The sequence below is a fragment of the Melospiza melodia genome, chromosome 19 (assembly GCF_035770615.1).
Source record: "Melospiza melodia melodia isolate bMelMel2 chromosome 19, bMelMel2.pri, whole genome shotgun sequence".
Taxonomy (NCBI): domain Eukaryota; kingdom Metazoa; phylum Chordata; class Aves; order Passeriformes; family Passerellidae; genus Melospiza; species Melospiza melodia.
The window spans coordinates 9,036,046-9,050,541 of NC_086212.1; the positions used below are offsets into that span (position 1 = coordinate 9,036,046).

Genomic DNA, 14,496 nt, shown 5'->3' on the forward strand with positions numbered 1-14,496 from the left:
GGCACGGGGTACAGAGCACCGGCACCGGGCACCGACACCGGGCACAGAGCACCGGCACCGGGTACCGGACACAGAGCACCGGGCTCCGGGCACCGAGTACAGGGCGTGGGGTACCAAGCACAGGGCACCGGGCACAGGGTACAGGGCACGAGGTACCGAGCACTGGGCACCGGGAACCGGGACTGGGGTGCTGAGCAGCGGGAACAGGGCTCGGCGTACCAAGCACTGGGCACCAGGCACAGGGCACCGAACACCCAGTACCGGGCAGGGGGACCCGAGCAGTTGGCTCCGGGATGGGCAGCACCGAGCACTAGAGCGGGCAGCATCGAGCACCGGGCACCGTGTGTGCAGCACCGTGTGTGCAGCACTGGGCACTGAGCCCCGGGACGGGCAGTGCCAAGCCCCGGAGCAGGGCGGGTTTATGGCCACAGGCGGGGCCGGGATGGCGGCGCGGAGCAGCCCACGGCAGCCTGTGCATGCTGGCTCGTTTATTTCCAGGTTCACAAATCGCGGCTGACAGTGGCCAAGCCCTGGGACCCGGCTGCGGGAGCCGGGGACTGAGGTGGAGCAGGGTAGGGCAACATCTCCGATGCTTTTCTATTCATGCGCTTGAAGAGGAAGAAGAGGAGCCCCCCGAGGAGCCCCTTCTCCAGCAGGACACCCATCGACAGGAGGAGGAGGAGGCTGGACAGAACGTTCGCACCTGCAGTGGGGACAGAGAATGTGACTGAGCAGGGCTTGGGCAGAGGCATCCCAACCCCCCGCAGGGAGCCTTTCCTGGGGCTTTGAGCTTCCTCAGGGGTGACACCAGACAGACTGCCAGGCACCCCATCCCAGCAGCTCTGACACACCCTTATCCATCTGAAACCCATCCAGGGACGTGTTGGAGATCCACGGGATAGCTGAGTAGTTGGCAGTGCACCACCATCGTGCACCACCCTGCAGGTGATTGTGGACCCGTTTTTCTCCTCCGTCACTTGCATCTCCACCCGGCTGCTCAGCTCAAACAAGCCCCGGGACACCTCCCGTGGCCCAGAGAGGTTCTGCCCCTTTATCTCAATCCCATTCTCCAGCCAGGAAATGGACACATTAGCTGGGTAAAACTCCTTCAGGAGGCAGGTGAAGGCCACGGTCTTGTTCACCTCAGCAGGGCTCGGCTCAGCGCGCACTTTGACGCTGGGGGGAACTGGGAAGAGAGGCAGAGCTCGGTGTTTGCTGTGCCCCACAGGGCGCCCTGCCCTCCTCCCAGGGACCCCAGCCCCACAGAGCAGCACCCCCATGCGAGCCCCCAGCCCTCACCTCTCAGCACCCTGCTGAGCTGGAAGCTCCCTCGCAGCGGGGCCCGCAGCGTGGGGTGCGTCACCTCACAGGTGATCTGCGAGCGGGCATCGCCCTTCTCCAGGGTCACCATCACTGTGCTGGACATGTTGTAGGTTTTCATCCTTGACTGAGTGACCTGGGGTGGCTTAGCCGTCATGGGGTTGCCATTCTTGAACCATTTCACATCAATGTTGTCAGGAAAGAACCCTCCAGTTGTGCAGGTGAAAGGCACTGAGTCGTTCGGCCTCGCTCTCCGCTCAGGCCCGGACACGAGCGGGGGGCTGGGTTTGGCTGTGGGGAGAAGCACGGGGCCCTCAGACCGGGCTCTGCCCCCTGTCCAGCCCTGGGCCTGCCTGGAGCAGAGTCTCACACAAGGGCACGGGGATGGCCCATGGGATCCTCTCCTGGAGCCGCCCTGAGCCCCTTCCCCATCCCTGCTCCAGCTGAGCAGAGCCCGCTGGGTGGTTCCCAGCAGGAGCTGCTCCAGGAGCCCCACTCACCTTGCACAGTCACCTCGGTGCCACTGCCACGCCTAAACACCTCATCAGCACCAAAGGCACCCTTGACAAACTTCACACAGTAGTAGGTGCCCATGTCCTCAGGCTGGACGTTCCTGATGTGGATGGTGAAGTTTGTGTCAGACCCAGGCACTGCCTCCGTCACACGGGAGGAGGGATCCTTGATATTGGGGTCATAGACAGTCTTGTTCCCATTGCCCCAGCCCTTCAGCCACATCACAGGACCTACTCCAGCAACTCCAGACGTGGTGCAGATCAGGGTGAGCCTCTCCCCCGCTGTCACCGTCACCTTGGCCTGGGGCTGCTGCAGAGTGAAGCCCTGACCCACCTGGGCATCCACACCTGGGCACAGAAACAGGTTTGGAATTGACAATGGGCCCCAGGGCCGTGGAACAGCAGAAGGCATCCTCAGACCCCCTGAGCCTGGAGCAGGGCACAGAGAGACATTCCTGTCCCTTTATCCCCAGGCTGCTGGGGACTGCAGAATGAGAAGAGCCCAGACTCTCGCTGGGTAAACTGAATTTTATCTGGAGATAGAAGCAAGCTGGAAGGGAGGCAGTGAGAGGAGCTCCCTGGGTACCCATGGGCACAGGGAAGCACTGCCAGGCCTGCAGGGTGGGGAAGCGTGCATGGGAAATGTGATGGGGCTGTGCAGGGCCCACTTACCCGGCTCTCTGCAGAGCAGGAGCAGCATCAGGCACACGAGAGGCAGCTCCTGTGCCACCAGAACCATGGGTATTCCACGCCTTGCTCCCCGATGGCCGGGCTGTGCTCAGCAGGGCTCTGCTCCCTGGGACTCACTGCACTGGGCTCAGCTGACTCAGGAGGACTGGGCTTGTTTTAGCAGGGTGCTGGTCTCTTACCCAGCAAAGGGGAAGGAAAGGAGCCACCACCAGCCCAGTTCCTCCACGCAATCACGTCCCATTTGCTTCTCAAGGCCTACATCATCTCCTGTCACAGCACTGGTCCATAATGGCGACGTCCACCCCACTTTCCCCTCAGATGTGTGCCACAGCCACAGCCATGGGCACAGCCAGCAAGAGGGACCCCGGATCCAGCAGACTCCCTATACATGGCCAACCTGGGGGGCAAAGAGGACCCTCGGCCCTTCCCAGCAGGATCGGGGTGCGGGATGGGTCGGTGGTGCAGAGCAGTGCCCGGGATACACCGAGTGTCCCACATCCCGAAGCTCCGCTGCTCCTGCCCCTCACCCAACCGGGGAGGACGCAAAGCCGCCCCCTGTCCCGAGCCCGGAGCAGCCGCTCGGTGCCGGGTGGCCCGGGAGCGATGCCCGGAGGGTCTCTGCCGGGGGATGCCCACCGGGGGTGATGTCCGCCGGGGGTGATGCCTGGAGGGTCTGGGCAGGGTTATTATGCCCGCCGGGGGTGATGCCTGGAGGGTCTCGGCAGGTGATGCCCACCGGGGATGATGCCTGGAGGGGTCCCGGCAGGGTTATGCCCGCCGGGGGTGATGCCTGGAGGGGTCTCGGCAGGTGATGCCCGGAGGGTCTCGGCAGGTGATGCCCACCAGGGGTTATGCTCGCCGGGGATGATGCCCGCCAGCTCTGCCGGCTCCTGCCCGCCCCGGGCAGACACCAAAGCGTTAACCACCCGCTCGCCTCAATTTCCTGTGCCGCTTCCCCTTTTCCTCCCCAAAGTTTGGGCAGAACCCATGGCCGCGGCAGCAGCTCTGCTCCTGTCTGGGCAGCGAAGCCCCGTCCAGCGGCGGCTCTTGGGTGAGTGGGAAGTGGGACCCCTCCCAGAGCCCCCCGGAGCTGCCCTGCCCCATAAACACGAGTGGGCGGCAAAGATAAACACCGGGCGGGGCGCAGGGTGCTCCTTCCCCAGCACTTTTTGGGGTCAAACCGTGCCCAAACCGTGCTGGCAGAGCACCCCCAGCCCCGGGGGTGGGCACAGCCGGGTCCAGCCCTGCCGAGCCGCTGCCGTACCTGTGGGGACTGTGCAGGAGAGGTTTGGGGATCGGAGGGGTTTTGGGGAGCAGGAGGGGTTTTGGGACAAGAAGGGGTCGGGGGGGCTGTGCTGGCTGGGCTCCAGGGCTGCACATCCTTCCTGAGCTCTGGTTCCTGCCTGTGAACCCCAATTCCTCACAGAGTGATCCTGGCTGGTGTGGAGCAGAGCCAGGGTGTTAATGTTTAACAGCACTCAGGAATTTTTTCCTGCCAGGAGTTCCCCTTGGCTCCCTCTGCCCCTCTCTGGCCTCCAGGCAGCTGCAGCACCCCCTGCAAATGACAGAACAGGATGCAGATTTATCAAATCATAGAATCGCGGAACTGTTTGGGTTGCAAAAGCCCTCTGAAGTCCTCGTGTCCAACCCTTACCCCAGCTCTGCCAAGGCCACCAACTGCCTCATCTACATGTCATTTACATCCCTCCAGGGGTGGTGACTCCACCACTGCCCTGGGCAGCCTGCTCTTTTTTCAGATTTGCCCCTTGTTAATTTTGAACGGGTTTTTGAAGGGTTTCCTCCCTCCCAGTGCCTGCATGTTGTCTCTGTCACATCCCAGGATATCTCTCAGCTGCAAATTGGGGGATACTGGGACTTCTCTGCCAGTGAGGCTGCCCTTGCCTCACCCCATCGCTCATCCCTGAACCCTCCTGTCTCTGTGCCCAGGTGTGGATGGCCAGGGAGGTCAGGGCTTCACTCTGCAGCAGCCCCAGGCCAAGGTGTCAGTGGCAGTGGGGGAGACGCTCACCCTGAAATGCACCACGTCTGGAGTTGTTGGACCAGGTCCTGTGAGGTGGCTGAAAGGCTGGGGCAGTGGGAACACGACTGTCTATGACCAGAATAACAAGGGTCCCTTCTCCCGTGTGACGGCGGCAGCACCTGGGTCTGACACAAACTTCACCATCCGCATCAGGAACGTCCAGCCTGATGATGCTGGCACCTACTACTGTGTGAAGTTTGTCAAGGGTGCCTTTGGTGTTGATGAGGTGTTTAAGCATGGCAGTGGCACCGAGGTGTCCGTGCAAGGTGAGTGCAGCCCCACAGGACACCTGTCCCAGGGAGCCCATCCCACAGCCCCCACCCTGCCCACAGCCAGGTCCTGCTCTGCCCCACAGCCTCCACCCTCTCCTGCTCTGATTCTGTCTCCACAGAGGCAGCCCTGGTTCCTGGAATGGTGGCTGCAGCTGTCGTGCTCTGCTTCCTCCTCGGCCTCTTCGTGGCCCTTTGCATGTACAGGAGGAAGCGCCAAGGTGGGGTGGGCAGCCCCTGCCCAGCCAGGACAGTGGCCATGGGCAGCCTCTCGTCTGTCCCTCTGCAGTGCTGTGCAGAGACCCCCGGCACCCCCAGGTTTGTACTCAGCACCTCTCCCTTCTGCACCCTTAAATGAGCAAACTGCCTTATCCACCTGCTTTATCTTGGCTTCCTTTCTTGTCTGGAGCTCTAACTCGCCCCAGAAAAGGTCCTTTGCTTACAGGTGCACTGCTCTGTTGGTTCTTTCTGCATTTCACGGAAACTTCATGGTAGGGAGCACCCGGTACCAGGGAGCTCCTGCAGCCCCTCACTGTGTGTCTGAGCCCAGCCCAGATGTGCAGTCAGCACTTTGTCCCTATTTGCCTTCAACAGGGACATCCTGCTGAAATTCAGGAGGGGAATTGAGGGCTGTGCTGGGTGGGGAAAGGAGCCCGCTTCCTTTAGTTCTGATGCCCATCCTTATCCTTCTCCCTACAGTGAAGTCCTGGATGCAGAGAGCTCCCACCTGCCCAGCCAGGTAAGAGTGAGCTGTGAGTATGGAAAGCACATCCCATGCTGGTGCCCTGGCTTGCAGGAGCCCTGCAAGTCTCTGGGGGCAGGGGGGACACTGGGTGGGCAGCAGCTGCCTGATGTGGTCCCTGCACCCTCTGCTCCATGGCACCACCTCTGCAGCTGTGGCACCCCCAGCCTGGCTTGAAGCTGGTTCTTGCTCTTGTCCTGTACAGGGCCACGAGGTAGTCTTGGTGATCCTTGTGGGTCACTTCCAACTCTCAACATTCTGATTTATGGTTATTTTTGTGAGACTTTCCTTGTGGCATCATTCCCCATTTGTGTGCACTTTTGCAGCCGAGCAGCAAGGAGGAGAGCAACATCCACTACGCCGACCTGCAGCCTCTGCCCCCGGCCCCACGGCGTGGCAGGAGCCCGGGCACAGCCCCCACCGAGTATGCCAGCCTCAGGGTAGCTGCCAAGTGACACCTGGCACTGCTGCCTGTGCAGCCAGGACGTGTCAGGGTGGAAGAAGGGATGTTTCTGCAGGACACCCTAAAGAAGAAGTGGAGCTGTTTGCATGGCGCACCCTGATTGCAGCTCGGCACACCATGCTCACCACGTTTGCATCTCAGGGGAGCTCTCCTGGGACCTGGAAGCCTTCTCGACCACAGGATCAGACCACGAGGCCAAGCACCTCTGCCTTGTGCAATCTGTTTTGTGCTGATAACACCAGGAGGACCTTACACACAGCTGTGTCCACCAGCATGGGCTTCCACTGGCCCTTTCCTGGCCCACAGGTCCATAATTTGTGTTATCTTTTCACCAGCCTCATTAAAGCCAGCAAACAGCCTGCTGTCAGTCCTGCTGTGCTCAGAGCAAGAGCAATAGTGCCAGTCCTGCAGGGTCCTGGGGGGATGTGTGCCACCCCTGTGCTACTGCCAAGCCCCTGCTCAGCTCCCAACTCCCGCCTGCCCCAGGCAGGGAACCTGCCCAGTCCCACAAAACCTGCATCTGCTCCGTGCACATCTGCTCCATGCAGAACCCCTGCTCCTGCACATCTGCTCCATGCAGAAGCCCTGCTCAGTGCACATCTGCCCCGTGCACATTCCCTGCTGTGATCCCACATGTTTGGTGGTGCCCACCTCCAAGGGAAGCAAGCCAGAGGGGCGAGGTGGCCATGGCAGGAGGCTGCAGCTCACACTCCACACTGGGCACTGCTGCAGCCCCCAGCAACAGCAGGCAGCACACACAGCCCCACAGCCACAGTGTCCCAGCTGCGGCAGCTGAGCTCCCACCACCTGTGGCCCCAGCACGCACCTCCTTGGCAGGAGGAACTGAGCCCCAAACAGACTTTCCAGGCAGAGGAACCTGCTGCCAGCACCTCTGCCTGTGACCTTGAAAGCTGATACGATCACCAGTTTTCAGCTTTATCTACTTTTGTTCTGTGAAATGAGAAAAGAGAAGTGAAACAAGACAGTGTGACCCAGGGGAGCGGGGCTGGCAGGGAGATCCTTGAGGGGACAAAATTGTCACAGCGGGGAGAAAAGCCACCACGGAAATTGATTTGCACGACTGAATGTGAGTCACCTGCACCGGGGATGTGAAGCAGGGACAGTTTGGAGCCAGTCCTTTCTCAGGGGACACTCAGCACCCTGCAGGCAGGGTGGTGGTGATGAGTTTGCCAGGTCAGGGATCCAGCACTGGCTCCCTCAGTGGGAGGGTTGGGGTGCTGGGATGAAGCCTCTCCCAGCGTCATTTCCCCAGTGGAGCCATGACCAGGCCCTGGATCATTTCCCAGCTGAGGCTGCTCTGAGCAGGGCTTGGGCTGCCCAGGCTCTGTGCAGGGACAGCACCAAAAGTGGCAGAAATCTCCCATCAAGGCTGTGAACACGAGTATGTAAAATACGTGGGTGAGACCGAAACCGGGGATAGACCTCGAGGACCAGAGGAAATGAAATTCGAGGGGATTTAGGGCTTTTTAAGCACGGGGCTGAATCAGGAGGGGGGAAATCCAGTTCGATAGGAGCATATGCAAAGCAGGGAGTGAGCAGAGCACTGGCAGAATGCTCTGCACCTAGGAAAGGGCCCAGGTCTGCAGCTTACTGCCCAGGGGAGGGATTTAGTGGTTATTAAAGGAAAATCCTTTAAGCCTTCAGCCTGGGGTGTGCCGGCAGTGAAAGCACAAACAAGCGCCTGGGCACGGACACAAGGTAGGAGCGTGCTGGGGAGCAGAGCCTGGATTGGGGGGCAGAGCCTGGATCAGGGGGCAGCACCAGGCAGTGCTGGGGTCATGGATTCGCTGCTCATCCAGGCTGCTTTCCTGGTGCTGCTGCTTGTCACACCCCACTGAGTGACCTGCTTGGTCCCAGGGTGTGTGTGGGAGGCCGGGAGCTGCCATTGCTGGGGAGGCACAGGGCAGTGCTGGGGTTGGGGCTGGCACCATCAGGCTCCTGCTGCCACCTCTGGGGACTTTGGGGCAGAGCAGAGGTGGTGCCTGGATGGGTACTGGGACAGTGTTGGTGTCCCAGGGGGAGAGGACACGCTGGCTTCAAGCAGGTTTGGGCTGTGTCCCTGTGCACGGACACTCTGGGGCGGTGCCATGCCAGGTTTACCTTGGCTGTCCCTCAGCATGGTGTGTGAGCCCAGTGCCAGGACCTTGTGCAATGGCAAGGCCAAGGAAAAGGGCTGGGGAGGCTGATCTGGGCTACACTCTGATGGGTTTCTGGGCTGCCAGGGGATGCTCAGGGGTTGCTCTGGCATCTGACCCACTCCTGATGCTGGGAGGTGGGAAACAGCCCTTGGAGGTGCCAGGGCAAGAGGGCTGGCAGGGCTTGCCAGGCAGTGTTGTGTGGCACTGTGTGTGCCATGGTGTGTGTTGTGGTGTGTGCCACACTGTGTGCCATGTTGTGTGCTGTGGTGTGTGCCACTGTGTGTGCCATGGTGTGTGCTGTGGTGTGTGCCACACTGTGTGCCATGCTGTGTGCTGTGGTGTGTGCCACTGTGTGTGCCATGGAGTGTGCTGTGGTGTGTGCCACACTGTGTGCCATGCTGTGTGCTGTGGTGTGTGCCACTGTGTGTGCCATGGACTGTGCTGTGGTGTGTGCCACTGTGTGTGCCATGTTGTGTGCTGTGGTGTGTGCCACACTGTGTGCTGTGGTGTGTGCTATGCTGTGTGCCATGGTGTGTGCTGTGGTGTGTGCCATGCTGTGTGCCATGGTGTGTGCCACTGTGTGTGCCGTGGTGTGTAACACAGTGTGTGCCATGGAGTGTGCCACGCTGTGTGCCACAGTGTGTGCCATGGAGTGTGCCACAGTGTGTGCCATGCTGTGTGCCATGGTGTGCTGTGGTCTGTACCATGCTGTGTGCCATGCTGTGCGCCGTGGTATGTGCCATGCTTGTGCCACAGTGTGTGCCATGCTGTGTGCTGTGGTCAGTGCCATTCTGTGTGCCATGGTCTGCACCATGGTGTGCTGTGCTGTGTGCTGTGGTGTGTGTTGTGATGTGTGCCACGCTGTGTGCCATGGTCTGCACCATGGTGTGCTGTGGTCTGTACCATGCTGTGTGCCACGCTGTGTGCCATGGTCTGCTCCGTGGTGTGCTGTGGTCTGTACCATGCTGTGTGCCACGCTGTGTGCCATGGTCTGCTCCGTGGTGTGCTGTCCCCGCTGTGCCGGGGAGCCGGGGTGGGAAGCGTGGGCTGTGCCCGGAGCCAAGGGGAGCCCGAGCCTCCAGCAGGCAGCACGGTGACGGGAGCAATTAGCCTGGATGGGAGGGGCCGGCCGGGCAGCCAGGGGAGGGGAGCAGCGATCAATTAACGCCGAGGAAGAGCGCGGTGCCAGCGCACGGGCTGGCTGAAATGGGGGATGCAGGTGCCTCCTTTGTGTCCTGGGGACAGCAGAGGGCTGGCTGCACCCTCGGGGAATGGGACAATGCTGAGCTGTGCTGGGGCCAGGCTGGGCAAGGAGAGAAAGGGACAGACAGGGATAAATGCCCCGTGCCCTGCCCTGGGGTGCTCCGGCTCAGCCATGAGAAGCAGAGGCACTCACAGAGGCAGTGCTGTCCCAAGGTGGGTGCCCAGGGGATGTTGTGTCTCCAGGAGCAGGCATTGCTCCAGCTGCTCTGACAGGGCAGCAGCTCCAGCCAAGGCCTGGTCTGTGGCTGTCTCTGCCCAAGACACCCTTGTGCTCCTGCTCTGTCCCCATCCCTGTCCCCATCCCTGTCCTTGCTACCGTGAGACCTTGGTGCCCACAAGTCACCAGGGAGAGACAGGACAGTCCCTCAGCATCACCCAAACAGCCACAGGTCTGAGAGCATCTGATGCCACAGGGACCTCTCAGGGTCCCCACGATGCCACAGGCATCCAGTGATGGTTTGGGGACCTCCTGATGCCATAGGGACCCCATGATACCAAGGGGACCAGGCAAAGCCGTGGGGACATTGTGCCAGCGTGGCAGCAGAAGCTGGAGGAGCAGCTGGGTGCTTTGAGGGGGTTGGAGAGAGTGAGAGGGTCTCAGAGACACTTTGATTGTCCCCCAAAAATGCCTCATGGGTCTTGTTTGTGCCTGCTGGCTGGCCTGGGCTGGGTCCCTGCCAGAAGAGACAAGAGGAGGGAGAAGTCCTGGGATGCTGCACAGTTGGAACCTGCTCCCTCAAATTCCAAATCTGTGAGCTCACCCCTTTGCAGCTCCCTGTTCCTCAGGCTTTTCCTTGGAAAGGAACGAAGCCAGAGTAAAATGGTGACATGCTTTACACTGGTTCTGATTTATTTCAGTTATTACTATTGACTCTCATTCCCTGTTTTCACGGTTGTTGTGGATTTTCACCAAAGGGGATAAACAGGTCTGGGATTTGGGGTTGTCATAGGAACAGTTTCTGTGCCACAGCCTCACTGCCAGCCTCGTCCCCTCCTGACAGAGTGAGGGCTCTGGCCAGCACAGCAGGGGCATCTCCAGCCCCCAGGCACAGCCCCAGTGACAGCTGGGGTCCAGGACAGCCCCCCATGGCACTGGGACACTCAGGGTGTTCAGGGAGGAGATGGACTCCCAGGCACTACCCAGCCAGGCCCACAAAGCAAACTGGGACCCCCAGGCTGCAGACCAGGGCTTTTAGCTGAGAAGAGCTGAAGGTGTTTGGAGGATGCTGCTTTTCCCTGTGGGTTCTCTGGTGCCCAGGAGGAGGTTGTGCTATTGCAGTTATTGCTGCTGGGACCTCTCTGGCCAACCTGGAATAATTTTCATTAAATCCCTGGGGTGAACAGGTGTGGAGGGGATAGGGGGATGCCCTAGGACCATTCCTCATCTCTTCAGTCACAAGAGGAAGGGGTAGGCAGTGAAACTGAGAAGTGTCATGCACATCCTTTGTGCCCAACTCTCCTTTGGCCGTGGGGTCCTGCACTGCAGGACACCGTGAGGCCAAGGCTCTGGCAGTGATTAAAGAGGGGTTTCCAGGGCCATGGGACAAACAGAAACATCCAGTGCTTAAGAAAGACTCACACTGTGCTTTCAGTGTTGGACGGGACATTGCCCAAAGACAATCACCCTCTGGAGCCGGCAAGGGAGGGCAGATCAAGCTGGGCTGGGCCCTGACAGTGCCCCAGGGAGGGTCCCAGAGAGGGTGGGAGAGGAGCCCTGCCTGCACGGGAGTTCCCAGGGCTCTTCATGCTGGATCAGCTCTTGGTGTGGTCCTGGTCCTCCCAACATTCGCATGTACATTGTACCCAAAGTGAGCCGTGAACACTTCTGGGGATGCTCCAGGGGGTTTTGTCCAGTGAGAAGAGCTCAGGGTAGGGAAACTCCTTGTGGAGCTCGCTGTCCCGAGGGCAGGATGCTGTGGGGTCCCTGTCCTGAGGGCAGGATGTTGTGGGGTCCCTGGAGCTCCCTGTGGGGTCCCTGGTGCTCCCTGTCCCAAGGGCAGGATGCTGTGGCATCCTTGGTGCTCCCTGTCCCCAGGGCAGGATGTTGTGGAGCTCCCTGTCCCCAGGGCAGGATGCTGTGGGGTCCCTGGGGTCCCCGTCCCGAGGGCAGGATGCTGTGGGGTCCCTGTGCCGAGGGCAGGATGCTCTGGGGTCCCTGGAGCTCCCTGTGGGGTCCCTGGAGCTCGCTGTCCCTCCCGGCACCGAGCGAGGTTAAAGCGTGGCTGTGCTTGGCCGTGTCCCCAGCGCTGGCTGCCCCGAGCCCGCACGAGTGTCCCTCTGCAGAGAAGTGCAGGGAAAAGGAAAAATATTGAGAGAGGCAGGAGAAGGGGGAAAGCAGGCGCTGCGGGAGGGAGCACAGCACGGCCTGAAAGCTCCCTCTCAGCGGGCTTTTGTTCGCCCTGGACGTGCCCAGCGCTGCTGCCAGCCCGGAGGGGCTGCGCTGGCGCCGGTGGCTCCCGGCGATGCCGGAGCTCCGCAGCCTGCCCGGCGCCTCGATCCAGGGACGTGCCCGTGGTCGGGATGCCTCCAGCGGGGACCCCCATCACCCCTCGGCTGGGCTCGGACCCACAGCGCGCTCCCGAAAATAATTCCTCCTGACAGATCCATTTCTTCCACATGGTTCAGGCTTAATTTTATAATGGCATCAGTAGCTATGGCAACGTGTAAAAATAACGGATCCCCGAGCCCGGCGAATTCTCCGTAAACAGCTCCGGTCTCCCGGAGCCCGGCTGGGTGGGCATCGCCCCCTGCCCGCGGCCGCCGCGCTCTGTGCCCGGGCTGGGATTCACGCGGTGGTTAATTAGCAGCGTTAACTGCTTACGCCTTGGGATGATGGTTCCATCCGCTAATCCCTGCGGCTAGGCTGGGCTAATTGGGTGGATATCATTAACGCTGGCGGTCAGGAGCTGCCCTTACAGGGTTGCAGCACGGCGAAGGCTGGAGCACCCCTCTGGCACCCCGGACCCCGCACGGGGCTGGCAGCCACGGGGGTCGGACACGGCTCAGCCCCCACCAGCCCCATTCACAGCCCCAGAGCCGCCGCTCCTGCACATCCACGCGTGTGCACACGAGGGAACGTGCCCACGAACGCCAGCGGGCACACTCAGATCAGATTTCAGCACAGGAACCCCCTCAGCAAACACCAGCCAGTGCCGGCACCCGCCGCGGCTCAGAGCTCTCTGGGCACCGCCGCGAGTGGATAATCCCAGGCAATATTTTCTAAACCTGTTAGACATCACACAGACCCTCTAAATCCCTGATCCCCCTCCAAGGCTCCAGCGGGATGGCAGCGCTTGGCAGCTCGGATTTGCAGCTTCTTATCAGAGGCAGCCCCTCGGAGCGATGCAGTCACCGGGAGCGTGGTGGATCCTGCCGACCAGAAATAATCCCCCAGATTTTTGTTGCTTTCAACTTAAAAAAAAAAAGGACAGACCAAAAGAAACCCCACGGAGAAGCATTTTTCTCCAGCAGGGCCAGAATAACCCCAGCCCCACAGAGCTGAGAGCACTGAGTCTCAAAGGGGGCAAAATAAAGAGCCAGGAGGTCTGGAATGTGGCTCCTGAGACTTGGGGACAACATGGGGGCAGTGACACAGGGACAGCCTGGCAGGAGGGCTGGGGATGGCATTGAGGGCTGGGCAGCATCCTCTTCCAAGGGCTGGCTGTTTCAGGGGGTGCAGCCCCCCTGCATCCCAGCAGTCGTGCCATTCCCACTGTGAGGCATCAGACGCAGCAAATGACCCCACAAAGTCCCCACTGCTGGACACAGCACCTTCCTTTGCAGTAAAGAGTGGCACAGGGTCATGCCAGGTCTCCTACCCCAATGTGCCATGTCACAGCCCTCCATGGGGCATCCCTGGGGCCATGCCCACACGCCAGGTTCCACGGCACAAATCCCACCTCTGAGCCCGGATTTTAGCACTTCACAGCAAGGGCTCTGCCAAGCAGGAAGCAATGGGCTGAGCTGGCTGAACATGATCAATCCCCCACGTTAGCAGTTTTATTTCCATCCGCAGCTGCCGCAGGACTCTGAGGCAGTGCAGCCTCTCTGAGCTCCAGCGTTATCTGCTGCTGCAGCCTCGGATGCGCTTTCATGATAACGATTTGCAATCAACAAAGAACTTGGAGAGGATGCAGAGAAAAACCCCAACAACTGGCATTGGAAACTGAGATGGTATCTCTCCTCCCTCGGCCAGGCTCCACCACAGTCCTGCTGGTACCACCAAGGGGACATCAAGGTCTTCTCCAGCATCTCTCCATGGGGCTGGACGTGTGCTGGGGATCTGGTGCTGGCACTGCCACCACATCCCCAGGAGCCAGCACGGTGCAGAACTTCCCCCTCCAGAGCAGGGAGGGAGGCTTTAGTTTAAACAGCTCCCAGGAGTCCATCAATGATTAACATCCAGCCCTGAAATGTCTGTGCATGGCTGGAGCTCTGCCTGCACCCTGCCTGCCCTCCCCCCTGCCCCTGCCACTTCCTCCTCCAGAGCATTTCTGCTCCTGGGGTTGGGGCAGGGTCCCAGGGTGGGCACCAAGGCTCCCTGTGGCTCTGGAGCCCATCAGGGCTGGGGTGAGCCCAGTCATGCCCCATACAGACAGCACAGACATCTCCCAGTTTTGCAGCCCTGCACTAAGGGTGCAGGATTGGGGCCACCCTATGTCCCTGCTGAGCTGCCCTGAGTGAGGTCTCTCTTGTGCCCTGTCCCTGTCATCAGTTAAGGTTGGAACAGCCCCCTGAGATCACGGAGTCCAACCATTCCCCCAGCACTGCCAACCCACCATGTCCCCAAGTGCCACATCCACATGTTTTTGGAGCACTTCCAGGGATGGTCACTGCAGCACTTCCCGTGCAGCTCAGTCCCGGGGCTGTGCACGTGTTGCAGACCCACACAGAGAGCAAACCCTTCTCTGGGGCAAGGGGCAGGATCCTGTTTGCCAGCCAAGGTCAGCACAGCCCTGCCAGGACTCGCAGCACCTCAGCGGGCAGAGGCGCCAGCACTGCCAGCCCCGTCCTTCCCAGCCCACGCTGCCGCTGTGC

General features: G+C 60.6%; 2 protein-coding genes across 2 annotated transcripts; one reads left to right on the forward strand and one right to left on the reverse strand.

Annotated features, from left to right (window-relative positions):
• Window positions 1–473: 473 nt before the first annotated feature.
• LOC134426990 (signal-regulatory protein beta-1-like) lies at window positions 474–2,689 on the reverse strand. Its single transcript, XM_063172414.1, is given in 6 exon segments — window positions 474–703; window positions 852–917; window positions 920–1,186; window positions 1,300–1,611; window positions 1,821–2,180; window positions 2,505–2,689. Coding segments are annotated over 6 exon segments (1,275 nt in total). The 5' UTR covers window positions 2,572–2,689; the 3' UTR covers window positions 474–500.
• A 713-nt stretch (window positions 2,690–3,402) lies between these two features.
• LOC134426986 (signal-regulatory protein beta-1-like) lies at window positions 3,403–6,396 on the forward strand. Its single transcript, XM_063172409.1, has 5 exons — window positions 3,403–3,573; window positions 4,470–4,829; window positions 4,955–5,150; window positions 5,532–5,571; window positions 5,901–6,396. Exons 1-5 carry the CDS (start codon window positions 3,510–3,512, stop codon window positions 6,027–6,029), a joined length of 789 nt encoding a protein of 262 aa, XP_063028479.1. The 5' UTR covers window positions 3,403–3,509; the 3' UTR covers window positions 6,030–6,396.
• Window positions 6,397–14,496: the final 8,100 nt, after the last annotated feature.